This window comes from Antechinus flavipes, chromosome 1 (assembly GCF_016432865.1).
Source record: "Antechinus flavipes isolate AdamAnt ecotype Samford, QLD, Australia chromosome 1, AdamAnt_v2, whole genome shotgun sequence".
In the NCBI taxonomy this organism is placed as follows: domain Eukaryota; kingdom Metazoa; phylum Chordata; class Mammalia; order Dasyuromorphia; family Dasyuridae; genus Antechinus; species Antechinus flavipes.
The window spans coordinates 186,886,174-186,905,493 of record NC_067398.1 but is presented as its reverse complement, the minus strand read 5'-3'; the positions used below and the strand labels follow the sequence as shown (position 1 = coordinate 186,905,493).

Here is a 19,320-nt window from a genome sequence, read left to right as displayed (position 1 = left end):
GCCTTTCCAGATTTCCCTTAATTCCCTTAATGTTAGTGCCTTCTCTCTGTTGGTCACTTCCATATCCTGTATCTAGCTTCTTCATTCATAATTGTTTCTCATTTAAATTGTGAGCTCATTCAAAGCAGCGATTTTTTGTCTTTCTTTGTATTCTCAATTCTTAGCACAGTGCCTAGCGAGAGTTGGCCTTTTAACTGTTTACTGATTGATTTTTCTTGTCTCTCTACTGTACTTCCCACTCTGGCTATTCCAAACCTCTCTTTTGTTCCTTGAACTTATTACATCCTCCTCCTGTCCTCAGCAAAAAATTTCTTTGCTCCCATCTCAGAAAATAAGGTGGGTTTTCTCCTTGTTACAGACAGCCTGTTATCTGTACCCTAATACCCAGAGTATGTGTGCTCATTTTTGTTCTCATGCTTGTACTCTCCCTTTCCTCTTTCCTCTTCAATCTCTGTCTCCTGACGCTTTAATATTTGACTTTAACAAGCTTCAGGTCTCCCTTGTCCTTAAAACAAAGCTTCACTCTGTATCACTGTCCAATATCTCTTCATGTCCCAGTCAAACTCCTAGAAAAAGCCATCTATGGTCATGGGCTACATTTCCTCTTCTATAATGGGCTGAGGCTTGAGTTGATGCACTGAGGTCCCAAGCACGAGAGGCTAAATAGTAATTGGACCATACTCTATTAATATATAAGCTTGGAGAAAGAATGGCCCCCACCCACTCTTTGTGCAAGTCCTGATGTGTTGTATAGGAAATGACGATTTTGGTGGGTGGAGGCAGGGGAGTGGAAAAGGAAGGGGAAGGAGAGACGGCTAGCATTTGCGATTGTGATTGCGACGGCTTTTTCAGCTCAGGTCTCTCTCTGCTAGCTGGCTTCCTGTCGTAGCTGCCCATATTACTATCGCAATCCTTCTTGCCCATATTGCTTTTGCAATCCTTATTCACCTCTTCACTTCAATAAAGATTGAAGATTTTTCCCTTAACCTGAATTCCTGACTCCGGCTGATTTTAAATACGTGGTCATTACACTCTTCTTCATTTAGCATGATAGAATTACAGTGTGTGAGCGCTGCAAAGGACTTTGGCAGTTATTTAGTCTAACTCACAATAAAGCAATGCCCTTTATAACATATTCATACTGTGGTAATTCAACCTCTGTTTGAAGATTTCCAAAAAGAGAGAACCTTCATTTTTTGAGGAAAGCCATTCCACTTTAATAGACAGCTTTTTCTAACACTGAGTTTTAATTTACCTCCAACCTTTGCTTCTGGTTCTGTACTCTGGGGCCAAAGTGGAACATATCCAAATCCTTCACTACATAAGAGCCCTTTAAATACTAGTGTGTAGGTATCATCTCTCAATCCACTATTGAGATAGGTTTTTTTGCAGGCTAAACATGTCTAGTTTCTTTAACCATATGCCATGAACTCAAGGCCCTTCACTATCCTAACTGCTCCTTTCTAGACAACTTTCACCTTATCAATAGATTGTTTTAGACCCTGGTGTCCAGAGCTGAACTTCCAGATGAGATCTGATGAAGACAGATTCTAGCAAAGTTATCATTTCCCTACTTCTAGAAACTAAGGGTCTCCTAAGGCAGCACATTTAGATTGAGTTTCCAGTCCACTGAAACACTCAGATTCTTTTCTAAACAACTGCAGTCTATGCAGATGTCCTCCATCTTATATCTGTGTAGTTGATTTTTGTATCCAACTGCAAGTCTTTATTTTTATCCCTATTGAATTTCATTTGATAAGATTCAGCTCGATGTTCTAACCTGTCTATATATATATATATATATATGTGTATGTATATATATATATAGTTAATCCTCAATCCATCATCTAATCTGTTGGAAGATAAGGGAATAAACATTTATAAAGTGTCACGTACTGCGCTAAAGACTCTTACAAATATTATCTAATTTAACGTTAGCTATCTTTCCCAGCTTTGGGTGGTCTGAAAATCTGATGAGCCTAATGATAAATATATTAAACAGCACAGGGCCAATCAAATTCAGAGAATGGGGCCACTCCACTGGAGATTCCCCGCTGCACTGACACTAAACAATGTCTCTTTGAGTTTGGTCATCAACCAGTTCTGAATCCATGATTGTATTTTTGTCTAATCCATGTCTCTCCATCTCCTTCACAAGAAGAATAGGGGATCTTTTATCAAAACCCTTACTAAAAGATCTAAGTAACCTAGATCCTCAGCATTCCCTTTTTTAGTATGATAATCCTGTCAGAAAGGAAATGACCTATTCTTGATAAAGTCATGCCAACTCACTGTAATGATCATAGCTTGTTTTGGTAGATGCTCATTGATCATTTGTCTTCTTAATAATAACATGTTTTAGAATTTTCCAACAAGATCATTGGACTTTATTTAAAAAAAAAAAATCTACAGTGTAATATGACAGGCACCATTGGCAGGTTAATTAGTTAGGGGGGCATGTTAGGGGACATGTTAATTTGTCTCCCTATAAGTAGAGTATATTTTTAAGTGATTAGAATCTGACAGCATTTGGGAATTGATCCATGCTTATAGGTTAGAAGATAGAATTATACTACTTTATTTCTTAAATGGAAAAGAATCTCTAGACTCTTTGCACACCCTATATTTCAAAACTCTCTTGTCCTTTTCTGTTGAGGAGGTAGCTGTTATATCAAATTATAAGTGTCTTTTTAAATTTTATTCTTTTACCTTTACTTTATCCTCCACTGGTTTCTTCTCTTCAGGGTCTGGTTTTCTTGGTTCAAGGGATTGAGAAAGTTCATCGTATGCATCATCAAGTCCTTTATCTTTTTGCTAAAGAGTAAAAACAACAATAAAAACAAAAACACATTAACTATAGCTATATCATAGATGGGCAGCCCAACACAGATGTGCTGGACTTTTTTTCCCATAAGCAAATCTTCAGAATCAACAATAAAGAGGTTCATTGGACAGAGTGCTGAACCTGGAATCAGGAAGACCTGAACTCAAGTCCATTCTGAGATACTTACTAGCTGTGTGGGCTTGAGTAAGTCACTTGATTTCCATCTACCTCATTTTCCTGTCCTGTAATATAGGCATATCTACTTCCCTAGTTGTGGTGAGGATCAAATGAGATATAATTTGTAAAGTGCTTAGTGCTTGGTACAGAATAGACATTTTATAAATGCTTCTTCACCTCCTCCTTTCCCTTCCCCTACTCTTGGCAGACACTTAGCTATAGTGGTCACTTCTTTTTCCAATGAAGCCCTTTACATTTTCTTCTATTTTTTCATTCTTTTGAATTTGATGGATTCTTGATGTCTCATAGAGTCATTAGCATCCACTTGCTCAATTCTAACTTTTTTCAAAAACGTATTTATTTAAAACAAAATACAAAAGAAAAAATAGAAAAAGAAAAAAATGCACTGTTTTATTTATATGTATATCAGAACATCATGGAGGATTCAGAATATCTTACAATAAGTTTTCATTTCAAGAAAGCATACATAAAATAAGAAGATACTATATTCAGAACTAGCCATATTTGCTTCCCTGTAGGGTTTCCTTTCCTTTTTCCACCTTCCCCAAGCAGTCTACAGTTAAGCACACTTTATATACACACACACACACAAATGCAGTCACATATATATGTATATATACACCTACCTACATATATGCACACATATACATATGCATACATACATATAAATCTAAAACAATATCAATATGACTGATACCTAAGGTAGATTTTACTCAAATCTTTTTTTAATCTTTGATTTTGTTTGAGCCAATGGTTACCACCCCTACTTTTTTTTTTTTTAAATAAATTCTACTCCCAATCGTCATTATTGTGCTTGTGTGTATTTTTTATTTTTTCTTCCTGCTAACTCTTCTAGTTTACTTCTACCCATTAACTTGCCTTCTAAGAGTCACAGGTTAAGAGTAAGAGCACTGTACACAAGGAGAGACTACCTATGCAATGACATTAAGACTGAAGATGGAATGCCGATTTGGAGAATTTGGCCAAATTTAGCTAGAATTTGGCTGAATATGGAGTACATAAAGGGGAGTAGTATAAAATAAGATTAGAAAGATAGGTGAGGCACTATTGGTGGATTTGTAAACTGAAGCAACTATTCTGGAAATCAACTTGGAGTCATATCCAAAGACTATAAATCTGTGCACAACCCCCGACTTGTTGAATCTGAGATGTCTGTGGGATATCTAAGGAAGCAGTTGATACAAGACTGGAACTCAGAAAGGAAATTAAGCCTGGATATGTAAATTTGGGAATAATCTTCATGAGAGAAACATAAGTGGAGTTGATATTGGTATCGTACTTGCAATTTCTGAGCACACCCCAAAGTCTGATTTTAAAGGGCACAGTTTAATCTGTGTAATAAGCATTAAATAATGATAGCCATGAGAACAGGGATTATCTTCTGCCTCTTTTCTTTTGTGAGACTAATATTCCTAGAAAACACTGTGAAAGTAAGAAATGCAAACGTTGTTACACTGAACCCATGGAAAACACAGGATTAGGTTCCCATTACCTTCTCAAACTGTAATCTTTTGCCAGAGATTGCTGAAAATGCCTTTTCCTGAAAACAATTCTTTGTAGTAAAACATTTAAAATGAGAGGATTAGAATCAATGGTCTCTGAGCTGCCTTTTTTTGAGTTCTGAGAGCTGCCTTTGCAGCTCTGAACCTATGATCCTCTGATTTTAGAGGTAACATCAAAAAAGAAAAGAAATATAGGTGTAATCACTTTTTCACCATTCCAGGAAAAAGCACCACTACCACCGGAACAAATGGGGAAAATGCATTGTCTAAGAAATGAAAGCAAATAGAAATCCAAAATTTTTCTAAGTACTGCTCAGGATAAGATATAGAGGACATGAATTATGGGATTCTAATACAACAGGATATATAGGACATTACTTATAGGACTTTATCACAATAGGTGCTCTCTAGTATCTTAATAAATAACCAGCCCTAGCAATTCAGAATTGGTAGATAATTGATTTTTTTTTTTAACACATTAACTGATAGTTTTTTGGAAAGATTTTTGATAAGAAAACTTACTGAGGCATCAGGTGGACTTGTAGAGCACTTTGTAGGAGGTGGTATGGGATCAGTCATCACACCAACCTCAGTAAAACATTTCTTTTTTTTTGATTTCTAAAGGGACCAAACATAATCAAAAGGTTACTACCAAAGGAACTACAGGAAATTAAAAAGATGATGGTCAAAGTTTTTCTTTCTTTTCTTCCCCACCAGATTGTTTTTTTTTTAATTTTATGTTTTCCTCAATTACATATTAAAATAATTTTTTACTAAAAGTTTTGAGTTCCTAATTCTATCTGACTCTCCCTCTTTCTTGTCTTTTTCTCTGACACAGTGAGAAATGCAACACAAGTTATACATGTGCAATTATATAAAACAGTACCATATTATTCATTTCGTATAAGATTTGAACAACAAAAAGAAAGTGAAAAATATCTTTCAATCCGTGTCTACATAACATCAATTCACTTTCTGAAAGTGAATTGCATGTTTCATCATGAGTCCTTTAGGACTGTTTTGGATCACTGCAGTGCTGAGAATAGCTAAGTCATTTATAGTTCTTTATCATACAATATTGCTGTTACAGTGTGTAATGTTGTCCTGGTCCTGTTCACTTCACTTTGCATCAGTTCATATAAGTTTGTTTTTTTTTAAATCTTGCTCATCATTTCTTATAGCATAATAATATTCCATCACAATTACATACCACAGCTTGTTTAGTCATTCCTCAAATGATAAATATCCCCTTGATGTCCAATTCTTAGTCATCCCCAAAACAGCTGCTATGTCTTTGTACAAACAGATCCTCCCTCAACATTTTCTTTTTGAGCTTTTTGCAATGCAGACCTAGTAATGGTATTGGCTGGATCAAAGCACAGTTTCATATTCCTTTGGGCATAGTTCCAAATTGCTCTCCAGAATCATTGGATCAATTTACAACTCCATCAACAGAGAATTAGCATCCCAGTTTTTTCACATCCTCCCAACATTCAACACCTACATACAATTTTTCTTTTTTTGCTATATTAATCAATCTGATAGGGATAGGTGGTATCTCAGAGTTGTTTTGATTTGCATTTCTCTAATAGAGATTTTAAGCATTTTTTCATATGAGTATAGATAGATTTGTCTTCAAGTTTCCTGTTACATCCTATGACTATTTATTAATGATTTATATTCTGATAAATTTGACTTAGTTCTTTATATATTTGAAAAATGAGGCCTTTATCAGAGATACTTGATACAATTCCTCCTCCCCCCTTTCCTGTTTTGGTTGCACTGGTTTTGTTTGTGCAAAAACTTTTACATTTTTTATAATCAAAATTTATCTATCTTATATTTTGAAATGTTCTCTGTATATTGTTTGATCAAAAATTTTTACCTTATCTATAGCTCTGATGGGTAAACTATTCTATGTTCTTCTATTTTCCTTTATGTCTAAATCACATATTCATTTTAACCTTATCTTTGTATACATTGTCAGATATTGGTCTATACCTAGTTTCTCACATACTGTTTTCAATTTTTCCCAGCAGTTTTTGCCAGATAATGAATTTTATACCAAAGGCTTGGATCTCTGATTTAGCATATCCTAGATGACTATGATAATTTATTATAATGTATTGTGTACCTAATGTATTCCAATGACCTACCATTCTATTTCTTAGCCAGTATCAGAGCATTTCAATGATTACTGCTTTATAAAAGAGTTTAGATCTGGTATGGATAGACTACCTTCCTTCACATTTTTTAATCAGCTCTCTTAATATCCTTGACCTTCTGTTTTTCCAGATGAATTTTGTCATTTTTTTCTTAGCTCTACAAAATAATTTTTTGGTAGTTTGATTGGTATGACATGGAATAAATAGATTAATTTAGGTAGAATTATCATTGAATTACATTAGCTCAGCCTATCCATAAGCAATTAATATTTTTCTAATTGTTTATATCTTACCTTGTGTGAAAAGTATATTGTAATTGTGTTTATATAATTTCTGGGTTTGTCTTATGAGGTAGATTCCCAAATATTTTATATTGTCTACAATTATTTTAAATGAAATATTTCTTTTTATCTCTTGTTGCTGGACTTTGTTAGTAATATTTAGAAATGCTGATGATTTATGTGGGGTTTATATGCAAAAATTGTTAATTATTTAAACTAGCTTTTTAATTGATTCTCTAGCATTCTCAAAATATAATAACATATCATCTGCAGAGTGACAGTTTTGTTTCCTTATTGTCTATTCTAATTCAATTTCTTTTTCTTTTCTTACTACTACAGGCAGTATTTCCAGTACAATATTGAAGAGATGATAATGGGTATTCTTGCTTCACCACTGATTATATTTGAGAAGGCTTCACAGATAATAATTGCTAATCGTTTTAGATAAATATTACTTATCATCTTAAGGTAAGCTTCATTTATTCCTATGCCCTCTACTGCTTTTAATAGGAATGGGTATTGCATTTTGTTAAAGGCTTTTTCTGCTTCTATTGAGATAATCTTATGATTTCTATTAGTTTTCTTATTGATATAGTCAATTATGTTGACAGTTCTCTGAATATTGAACTAGCTCTTCATTTCTCTTATAAATGTCATCTAACCATTATACAACTCTGATTGGTTAAGAGGACAGGAGAAAATAATGTTATGTTGGAGGGAGAATAGGAAAACTGGGACACTAATGTTTTGTTGGTGAAGTTGTAAACTGATTCAACCATTATAGAAAGCAATATGGAATTATGCCCAAAGGGCTATCAAACTGTCAATACCTTTTGATCCAGCAGTGTCTCTATTAGGCCTGTATTCCAAAGAAATCACAAAAAAAGGAAAAAGAATGCACGTGGGCAAAAATGTTTGTAGCAGCCCTTTTTGTAGTGTCAAGGAACTGGAAATCAAGTGGCTGTTCAGTTGGAGAATAGCTGAATAATTATGGTATATGAATGCTGAGAAATTTTATTGTTCTGTATGAAATAATCAGCAGGATGATTTCAGAGAAGCCTAGGGAGATTTACATGAACTGATGCTAAGTGAAGTAAGAAGAACCAAGAAATCATTGTAAATCGCAATAGCAAGATTATATGATGACTAATTCTGATGGATGTGGCTCTTTTCAACAGCGAGGTGATTCAGTCCAGTTCCAATGACCTTCTGATAGAGAGAGTCATCTGCACCCAGAGAGAAGACTGCGAGGACTGAATGTGGATCACAACATAGTATTTTCACTCTTTTTTGTTATTGTTTGCTTGCATTTTATTTTCTTTCTTACTTTTTCCCTTTTGATCTGATTTTTCTTGTGCAGCATGATAATTGTGTTAATATGTATAGAAGAATTGCAACATGTTTAACACATATTGGATTACTTGCATTAAGTAAGTTGGATAACTGTATTAAGGGCTGGATAGGGGCAAGAGAGGGAGAAAAAAAATTTGGAACACAAAGTTTTGCAAGGGTGAATGTTGAAAACTAAGCATATGTTTTGAAAATAAAAAGCCTTAAAATTATATATATATATATATATATATATATATATATATATATATATATATATATATATTTATTTTTTTCTCCTGTAACACTTAATTTCTTCAAAAATTTAGATGGCTATCATTTGGTACATAAATGTTTAGTATTTATTCACTGTCTATGGTACCTTTCAGTAAGATACTGTATCCTTCCTTAGATTTTAAAACTAGATTTCTTTACTTTTGCTTTGTCTGAGATCATAATTACTTACCCCTACTTTCTTTGCATTAGCTGAAGCATAATAGATTCTGCTCTAGTCCCTTAAGCTGTATGTGTATGTGTGTGTGTGTGCCTATACTTCAGATATGTTTCATGTAAACAATATATTGTGGAATTCTGGGTTTTAATCCATTCTGCTATATACCTTCATTTTAGGGATAGATTCATCCCATTCACATTTATGGCTATAACTACAATACACTACATAAATAGCATATACTATTTTCCCTTGTTTATCCTTCTCTCTCTCTCTTACCTTCACCTTGTGTTATATATTTGATCATTGCCTCCCCTAATCTGCCACCCCTTCTATCAGTCCCCCACTCCCACACACCTTCTCTTATCCCTGTCTCTCTTTATTTCCTTATTGATAAGACTGATTTCTGTATGCAACTGAATGTGTATGTTATTCCCTCTTTGAGCCAATTCTGATGACAATAAGGGTCAAGCTTTGTCCATCCTAACACTTATCTTCTTTTCCATTACAATATCTCTTTCTTGTTTTATGTGAGAAAATTTACCCCATTCTGTCTCCCCCTTCCTTTTTCTCCCACTGCAATCTTCTTTTTCACTACTTTATTTTATATTTGGGATATTATTCCATAAAAAATACTCGACATCCAAGTAATCAGTCCACACTCTTCCTCAAATTGCCTTTATAGTAATACATTTCTTAAGAGCTATAAATATTATCTTACCATATAGGAATAGGAACAGTTTAACCTTATTGAGTCTTTTATGTTATCTTTCTTGTTTCTTTTTACCTTTTTATGTTTTTCTTGTGGCTTGTATTTGGAGATCAATTTTTTTAAAATTTAGCTCTGCTTTTTTAATTAGGAATGTTTGAAAGTCCTCTATTTTGGCAAATATCTATTTTTCCTCCTAAAGGATTATATTCAGTTTTGCTGGATATGTGATTCTTGGTAATAATCTTAATGCCTTTGTCTTCTGGAGTATCATCTTTCAAGCCCTATAGTTCTTCAATGTGGAAGGTGCCAAATCCTATGTAAGTAACCATGATTGTGGTTCTACAATATTTGAATTGTTTCTTTTTGGCTGCTTGCAGTACTATCTCTTTCACCTAGGAGCTTTCAAATTTGGTTATGACGTTCTGGGAGTTTTCATTTTAGGATGCCTTTCAAGTGATGATTGCTGAATTGTTTCATTGTTTTAGTTTGTCTTCTGGTTGTAAGCTAATAGAACAATTTTGCTAGAAACTGTCTTGAAAAATGTTGCCCAGCTGTTGTTGTTGTTGAAATTGTGCCTTTTGGGTATTCCAATAAATCTTAAATGATCTCTCTAGAACTATTTTCCAGATCATTTGTTTTTTCTGTTTGTTTGTTTTTTTTTTCAATGAGAAATTTCATTCTTTTTTTTCACCTTTTTCTTTTTCTTTTCATTTTATCTTGATGTCCCATAAAGTCAGCTTCCATTTGTCCAATGCTAATTTTTTGAGGAGTTGTTTTCTTTGGTTAGCTTTTGTGCCTCCCTTTTCCATTTAGCCAATTCTATTTTTTAAGGAGTTATTTTCTTTGGTGAATTTTTGCCTATCTTTTTCCATAATACTTTTTTCCATGTTTCTCTCTCATTACTTTCATGTCTTTTCCCAATTCTTTTACTTCTCTAATTGGTTTATTAAAATCCATTTTAAGCTCTTGCAGGAGCTCTTTCTGGGCCTGAGACCAAATTACATTTTTCACATGTAGTCATTTTGACACTTGTGCTTTCCTAAATTCATGTTTTGATCCTCCTTGCCACCACAGTAACTTTCTGTAGTCAAATTTTTTGGCTCATTTTCCTGCCTATTTTCTGACTTGGCATTTTTTATGTGAGAGTTGGGTTCTGTTGTGGCATTGTCCCAGGCTTCCTATGCTGGGACCCAGTATCTTGCTGCCAGCTTTCTCTGGGCACCAGGGCCTAGCAGCTGCCTTGTGCTGGAACTAGGCCTCCTTGTTGGCCTCCCTTGGGCTGCCTCAGTGGCAGGGCCTCACTGCTGGGTATGGAGACAGGGCTTCCCTGCTGGTGGTCCCTGGGATAGGGACCTTGATGTGCGCTTGGCCCAAGGAGCTTATGGGTGGGGCCTCACTCCTGGTTAGCAGTGGGGGGGGAGAGGGGAGGCTTCTCTGTGGCTTGTGCTGCGGGGGCTGCTAGGCTGCCTCACTCCCTGGCAAGTTCCCTGCTGTGAGGCTGCTCTAACTTGCTTCCCTCCTACCCAGTGACACAGAGCTGAGCTGGCAAGCTTGTCTGCCTGCCCCTAGCTCAGTTTGAAGGGGGTTTTCATGTAGTTTGAAGGAGAATTTGGGAGGCTCCAGGGCATATCCTTCTCAATCTTGGCACCAGAACACATTCAATAAGTTAACAAGTTCTGATATTTCTACAGATTCCATAACACTTCCCATATTTATTGCCTTCTCTCCCAGTCCTCACCATTTTTCATCTGAGTCACTGAAATAGCTTCCTGACTGGGCTCCATGTCAGGTCTCTTCCTTCTTCAGTTCACTCTCCAAAAGGCTGCCAAGATAAGTACCAGCCTAACTAGATCACTCTCCACCTCAATAAACTTCTGTGGCCACCAGCTTCTCAGTTGGGCATTTACAACCCTTTACAAGCCACCTCCAACCTACCAGGCTCACAGCTTCCTTATTAGCCTAGACAAACTGATCTTGTGGCTTTCCCTCACATGCCACTGCAGCGGCCTCCACTCCATCCCGTACCTGAAATTCCACACCTGAATCTCTACTTGAGGCCTTCCTTGATCACCCTAGGTAGCGACGATCCTTTCCCTATTCCCACCAACCTCGTATTCTGCATTCTCTCTTATGTGTATATATTGCCTTCTCTGACAGTACACATGCTCTTTTATATTGGGTTATCCGATTTTCATTTTTGCATGCCTGCTACTTAGCACAGTTTTAGCAGATAGTGGAACTTATTAACTGCTTGTTGATTAGTGGATAGGATACTGGATAATTCCAACAATATACAGACCTAGTCACACATAAAATTCATCCTCTATTCTGTAGTTTCTAAATTTGAATTACATATCTCTGTGACATGGTCCTATTTTTTTAAAATTGATTAGGCTGGGGGCAGCTAGGTGGCGCAGTGGATAGAGCCCTGAAGTCAGGAGGACCTGAGTTCAAATTTGATCTCAGACACTTAACACTTCCTAGATGTGAGACCCTGGGCAAGTCACTTAACCTCAATTCCCTCAGGAGGGGAAAAAAATTGATTAGGCCTATTAAAACAAGATAGCCATACTATTTACTAAGTTCACTTTAGGAAGTAGTGAGAATTCTCCCTGGTTAGTAATTCCTGAGAGTCAGAAAGATACCTGACAATGTGACAGAAGTTATTTCACCATACTATATAATATTCATACTTGTTAAGACAAGTTTTAATGAAGACCATGTACGTTTGGAATAATTCCTCAGCTGATAAACCTTTCTCACCTTATTCTGTTTTATTAGTCAGGTTTCTCTGTTCTCTCTGTTCATATGCCACATTACCAAGGGCTGGCTGATGGTGCAGTGCCCTCAAACTACTCAGTCACACACAATCACAGGAATATTCGCTGGTAAATATATTCTTTGAGGATGATCTTCAGTAAAATGCAAATGTAAACTTCTCCTAGTAGTCTTAACATCCTCCAAGACAAAGTATTTATATTTATCTCAACAATTTAGAGCACAGTTTCTTAATTTTATGTGTGCTGTGGACACTTCTGCCAACTAGTTAATCTGGTGAAATCTTTGAACCTCTCTCAGAATATTATAAATGCAGGGGCAGCTAGGTGGTACAGTGGATAGAGCACCAGCCCTGAAGTCAGGAGGACTTGAGTTCAAATTTGACCTCAGACACTTAACACTTCCTGGTTGTGTGACCCTGGGCAAGTCACCCCAATTGTCTCAGAAAAAAAAATATAATATAAATGCATAAAATATCTAAGGAAACCAATTATATTGAAATACAGTCATCAAAATATTAAAAAAAAAAACAAATTACATACTCCTGATTTAGAATAAGATGATCAATAAGAATGAGCAATATTTTACAGTACATAATTTTTTTAAATGGAAGATTTTATTCTTTTCCTCTTTTCTTTGCAAAGTCCAAGATTATTCCCCCGACCCAAAGTTTCAAGAAGAATAGTTTAAAAGTCATGGTCAAGGTCTGAAACATCTCCATTAAAAGTAAAGAAGTAAAAAAGAAATTGAAAAACTTACATGTGCTGCAGATACTGCAGCGTGGGTTACAGGTGCTTTGGAAGATGAAAAGCTCTCTGACAAAGCATCTAGGATATCACTTTCACTCATAGGCTGCAGAAATCAGGAAAAGAATCCACAAAGTTCATAGCTCATTGTGATGAACTTCCATGCCACTCTAATCATTTAGATGTCATTCAAAGTACAAGTAAGAAACTGTGCCAACTCCAGGCTTATCCTATTCTGACCCAAACAAAGTAGTTTACTTACTGAAACCTTTTCTCTTTGTTTTTTCTCAAGCAGTTTATTTTCTTCACACTGTAGTAAAAAAACATTGAAGAAAGTCATTTTTGCATTTTGTCGTTAGCATAAAATTTCTTAAGCATTCCAATAATTCTGATATAAGTGCTCATTAGAAAGTCATTTAATCAACAGACATTTATTAGGTATCACTAGGTGGCAGGAATTGTGCTAAGAATTGGAATACAAAAAGAGGCAGAAGGCAGTCCTTACCCTCAAGGAAGCTTACAATCTAACAGAAGAGACAATGGGAAAACAACACTCCAATATATATAGAATAAAAAGGAAATAATGAAGAGAGGGAAGGCCTTAGGATTAAGAAGAGTTGGGAAAAGTTTCCTATAGAAGATAGGATTTTAGTTGGGACTTAAAAGAAGCCAGAGAAGTCAGCAGGAAGAGATGAGCAGGAAGAGAATTTCAAGGACAGGGAGACAGTTAAAGAATAGTACAGTGGGAAGGAGTCAGTTTACAAAAATTCTCTCTTCTTTAGTATCCTCAATTCTTAGTCTCACTTTAATTTTTGCTTAGTAGATATTAGAAACTTGTTCTGGGCCTCCTGTATGTGCCAGGTCTAGGATGACAACTCAAGAAAACAAGTTAAGTTGGCTTCAGAGCAACAGAACTATCTTTGGGGTTTGATCAGCTTAGAGGATGAAAGGCATAATTGCTGACATCATATCCTGACTTCCTGAATATATAAAAAGGCAGAAGATGGTTCAATCCTTTAGTGCTTAATTGAAGACCTATAGTGGGCATCTCAGAGGCATGAGAGCTGGCTCAATTCAATTACCTCAGTGTCCTCAATGTGTGTATGCAAATATACACATATATTCATACATGCACAAACACACTATATATATAAAGACACACACATTTATATATACATATACATGTCTATATCTCCCTCATCATATTTATCTATTTCCTTATCTCTTAACAAGTAAATCTCCTTTTGTTAACTGTTAAACGACTTGTGTGAGTATTCAATTTCATTTCAATCTTGGAGACTGAGCCTGGCTACAATATATGATAACCATAACTTCTCCTCAAATGTTAAAATCAAATTTGAAAAGCAATTTGAGGCTTAAAAATCATAGACTATAGAAAACCACACAATTATTTTAGCATGTGTCACCCAGTAGGTAAAAGGGCAAAATAGGCATAGCATTTTGGGCTCTTTTGAAAAAGATTTCTAAATATTTCAGTTAAACAAAATGACAAATTATATTCAAGATTAGAGCCAACTCTAAGTGGAGCTGATTGTAAATTTTCAGCATGTAAATTTGCACCTCAGAAACCCATAACAATAGGCTACAAGTCAGCACTTATTTTATTGCTATTACTATATATGTTATTATAATAGCTTTATTGCTATTACTATAGATGATATACTATAGACCTAAAAAATTATTTACCTTTGCCGCTTTTAATCTGTATTCAGGAGGGATTGTTTCCTCTTCTTCACCTACTTTTTCACTCTTTTCTTCTTTGAATTTCTCCTGAAGGAAAGTCCTCTATCATTTTCATTGTCCATATCATATGTATGGATTTGTTTGTCTGTTTATTGGTTTGTATCTATGTATGTGTATTCATTGAACCAAGTAGATGAGATTTGGCTTGATGAAAATACCTTTAGGTTATCACCTATATATGACCAGGATTATGAATATAGATTTAGTACTAGAAGACACCTTAGAAGAGAATGGAACCCAACCCACTCCGTTAAAAGATGAAGAAGCTAAAGATTACAGAAGTCAATTATTGACCCAGCCCAGGATGATAAAACTCTTAAGTGTTTGAGATGGAATTTGACTCCAAGTCTTCCTGACTCCAAGCCCAGCACTCAATTCAATACACTATATTGTCTCTTTCACAATCAACATTTATATTTTTTGGAGATATGTCCTGAATAAGCACCAAGGTCAGATCACTGCCACTAAGTGGCCACTAGATATGCCCCAAGGCATATCTTTTTGCTTTAGCCCAGTGTAAAAGTGCAAATAGTAAGTGAGTGCCACCCATTAAAAATGTAGACTTTCTGCAAAATCAAAATGAGACTTTTAAAAGCCACTTTTAAATAGGGTATATAAAGTGGACAAAAATGGTACAGATTGATGGGTTGCAGTCTATACTGTTGGAAACAATGCTCACATGGATAATCCATTCATGTAAATCCCAAAACAAGTAAGCATCAATAGTGTAGGTAAGTATTTTAAACAGAAACCTTCTTAGGCATGCTTTATGGGTGATATAAAATTGTATTTTTTGGAGGGAAAAGGGAAGAAGAAGATGGACCTGGATCCCCATTACCTTTACTTTATCCACTGCAGGTTTCTTTTCCTCTGGATCTATTTCTTTCTTTGGTAGACTGCTGGCTAAAGCTTCCACAGCATCATCTGGTACTTGTTCCTTTTAAAGACACATAAGAAGAAACACTAGTTTATCACTGTTTCAAAAAAAAAAAACATTCATGAAGATAAATATTCATCTTGGGTACAATTCATCAAGTAATCTAAAAGCCTGGGATGAAAAAAAAATCCATGTTTCAGAAGTAGAAATCATCAGAGGCTCTGTACATGACACTGTATTCACATTAATAGTTGGGCAACTGGTGGAATGTGTTAAAAGGTGTTTGGCCACTGTGATAAAGTACAACACAAAAAAATGAGAAGACAGGAGCAAAAACTATTTTTCTTAAGTTAATCTTTTGCTTGTACAGAAAAAAAATTCAAACCATTTGTAAAAGGCAGGGAGACCTATTTTCCTCATGCAGAAACCCCAGAGGAAACTCCAGAAGGAAAGTTCCTTGAAATACTTTCTCTGCTCCAGGCATAGGAATATATGGAAGAAAAAAAAGGGAATAGGAAAGCTTGGGATTCATGTTAACTCCTAAGCATGCCCCGACAAGGATGAATTCTAAAAACCAACTAGAATGCAACAGGCTATCTTTCTAAACTATAAAGACCGACTCCTACTAGCTGTGAGAGACCAGGCAAAGCTTCTCTGGGCCTCAATTTCCTTATCTGTAAAATGAAAGATCTGGACTTGACTTGACCCATAGGGCCCATTCCCAGATCTATCGCTATTATCTCAAGACTTATCTTCAGTTAACCCGCCTCCTCATGCTCTGATTCCCCCAACCAATGGGATACCACACAAAAATGATATATTATATGTGAAAACATTAAATTTTAGTGATCTCAGATACAAAAGAAATGGTGCAAACTTTGTTGTTATTTGGTGATCTGACACTGCAAAGGACACTAAATGGTTAACCAAATTGCTAACCCTATTAAACAGTTTTTGATAACTCTCAGGATCATAGGAACACAGATTTGGGACTGAAACTTTAGAGATCTTCTAATACAATCCCCTAACTTGGCAGATGATGAACCTGAGGCTCAAGGTACTTAAATGACTTGATCAAGGTCATATCGTGGTAGCTAGTAGCAGGGATACGCTCCTATTTTCTGACAAAAAAGTCCAATACTCTTTTTACTGTGTTATATTATAAACATGCACTAGAACTACAAACTATAAAGGAGCACAGGGCTTGGAATTGGGAAGATTCATCTTCATGAGTTCAAATTTGACCTCAGACATAGACTAGCTGTATGACCCTGGGCAAGTCACTTTACTCTGCCTCAGTTTCCTCCTCTGTAAAATGAGCTAGAGAAGGAAGTGGCACAAACAACTCCAGTTATCTTGGGGTCACAAAGATTTGGACAGGACTGAAACAAACAATACTTTTGTCATGGATCAATAACTAAAGACTAGACTGTATGCAGCAACTGGGGAAAAAAGTAGAAAAGTAGTTGTTTTAAATTGATTCAGGTTACTCCTCTTTTGTGAAATATTATTCCTATGATTTGACTGCCAGTGAGTTTACAGAGCCATTTTTTATGACATAGAAAAAATGAGAACATTGGGCTGTTTGGAGAACAACAAATAGTGATATAGGAAGGGAATAGGGCCAGGCTGAGGGCCATTCATCCCCAAGATGCTAAGGAAACACAAGTTTTCAAAGGTATCCAAAATAATAATCTTTAGTAATTAGATAAAAGTAGCCTGAATCTCAAAGACAAGATATGTACAGGATAAATTGGAGATATTTTATAAAAGAAGGCATTAAGAATAAGACAATCAGGAAAGACTTTTTGCAGAATTTTAACTGAGACTTGAAGAAGGATTAAAAGCAGAGTTGAAGAAGAAGAGTTTCAGGTATGGGGAACATCCAAGGGAAATGCCTGGAGTAGGAAGATGAAACATCTTTTGAGAGGAAGAGGAAGGAGGCCAGTACCTCTGGATCTTAGATGGAAAGGAGTAAGGTGGAAGACAGTTGTAAAGGTAGGAAAAGGACATGTTATAAAGGGCTCTAAAAGCCAAACAGAGGATTTTATATTTGATGCTGGAGGCAAAATGGCCACTAGAGGAAAGGTGTGTGTGCATGTGTGTGTGGTGTGTGTGCATGTGTGCGTGTGTGCGTGCGTGCGTGAGTGAGTGACCCTGAGGGAGAATGGAACAGAATGTGAATATCTGGGAGCACTGCTGTTATGAGTAAGTGACCACATGTTCAGAGCGCCTCTCAAAAAAGCGGGCAGTGCTCTAAGGGTTACTCACAGACTTTGGTGCAGGCTTTTGAGGGACTTCCTGCACAACACACATGCGAGTTTTTGAAACAACTTCTTTCACAGGAGCATGGACTGGAGTCTCAGATTTCTAAAGAAAGAAACAGATTATACTAAAGTGAAAAGATATGGTTAGCAAGACAGATATGTATGTACCAAAAATACCTAACACAAGCATTATACAGGAAAAAAATTAAATGCCTTTAATTGCCCAAATCTAAATTGGGCATATTCTAAACTTCTTTCAGCCACCATTCATAGCACATCTTATTTATCTATGGAATATAATTTTGAATGAATTATTTTAGTTGTAGGAATGTCTCTGGAAACATTCAGAAAAAGCTAAGACTGAAAAAAGTGAGGGAAATGATGGCATAAATGGAATTTTTGTCAATCATTTCAAGCTTAAATAGCCTATGCCTTATTACTATAGAAAGGAACACATTAGCACTTAAAACAAGAGATTTAAAACATTTTCAACTTACTTTTGCTTTATCACTTGGTTTAGGTTGTTTTCCTTGAGGTTTAGGGCTTTCAAAATCTTTGGATAATTCATCCACAAGTTTGGATTCACTCATAGGCTGCAATGCAAAAAGAAAATTATATAATATAAAGTTACTTGGGTTAGCTGAGGGAATAGAAATAATTTTAGTAGAATTAGTATTCTTTCTGGAAATTCACTGCAACCCATTTGTAATCTATGAAACTAATTTGCTCAAATCAAATACTAAATCTGTAATCCGATTCCCTCAGGAAATCTGTCCTATCAATATCTCTTATTTTTATTATTCAGTTGCTCATTTGTGTCTGATTCTTTGTGACCCAATTGGGATTTTCTTGGCAAAGATACTGGAGTGGTCTGTCATTTCCTTTTCCAGCTCATTTTACAGGTGAGGAAACTGAGGCAAACAGGATAAACTGACTTGCCTGGGTCGCACAGCTAAGAAGTATCTAAGGCCATATTTGAACTCAGCTTTTCCTAACATCAGGCCCACCATGCCACCTAGATATCCTCCTATCATAGCCACTAAATTTTATTGAAGTTCTTAAAATGGGAACTTTACTATTTTATTGATATAAGATAAAGACATTAAAGAACAGCTCTAATGTTAATACATTATTATAGAAAATTCAGTAATTGATTTTGTCATTTAGTCAAATATTTCCTAATTGCAGGTTACTAAAGAATTTTTACCAAATAATAAACTTGGTCTTATTGAAAGCTTGAAGCTTTTTTAAAAATTATATTTATTATTATATTATTTACAAGATATATGCATAGGTAATTTTTCAGCATTGACAACTGCAAATCCTTTTTTCCTCCTTCCAACTTTTTTCCTCCTTCCCCCATCTCTTCCCTCAGATGGCAGGTTGACCAATACATGTTAAATAT

The 19,320-nt window shown here is 35.6% G+C and overlaps 1 protein-coding gene across 1 annotated transcript in view; it reads right to left on the bottom strand.

Annotated features, from left to right (window-relative positions):
* The window catches only part of CAST (calpastatin), a 137,945-nt gene that overhangs the window by 9,746 nt on the left and 108,879 nt on the right, over window positions 1-19,320 (bottom strand). Inside the window, exons 19-26 of the mRNA XM_051994099.1 lie at window positions 18,413-18,508; window positions 17,920-18,018; window positions 15,610-15,708; window positions 14,715-14,798; window positions 13,270-13,317; window positions 13,021-13,113; window positions 5,068-5,163; window positions 2,710-2,814 (exon numbers count right to left, since the gene is read on the bottom strand). Coding sequence (XP_051850059.1) covers window positions 2,710-2,814; window positions 5,068-5,163; window positions 13,021-13,113; window positions 13,270-13,317; window positions 14,715-14,798; window positions 15,610-15,708; window positions 17,920-18,018; window positions 18,413-18,508 — 720 coding nt within the window. The remainder of the gene's footprint in view (window positions 1-2,709; window positions 2,815-5,067; window positions 5,164-13,020; window positions 13,114-13,269; window positions 13,318-14,714; window positions 14,799-15,609; window positions 15,709-17,919; window positions 18,019-18,412; window positions 18,509-19,320) is intronic.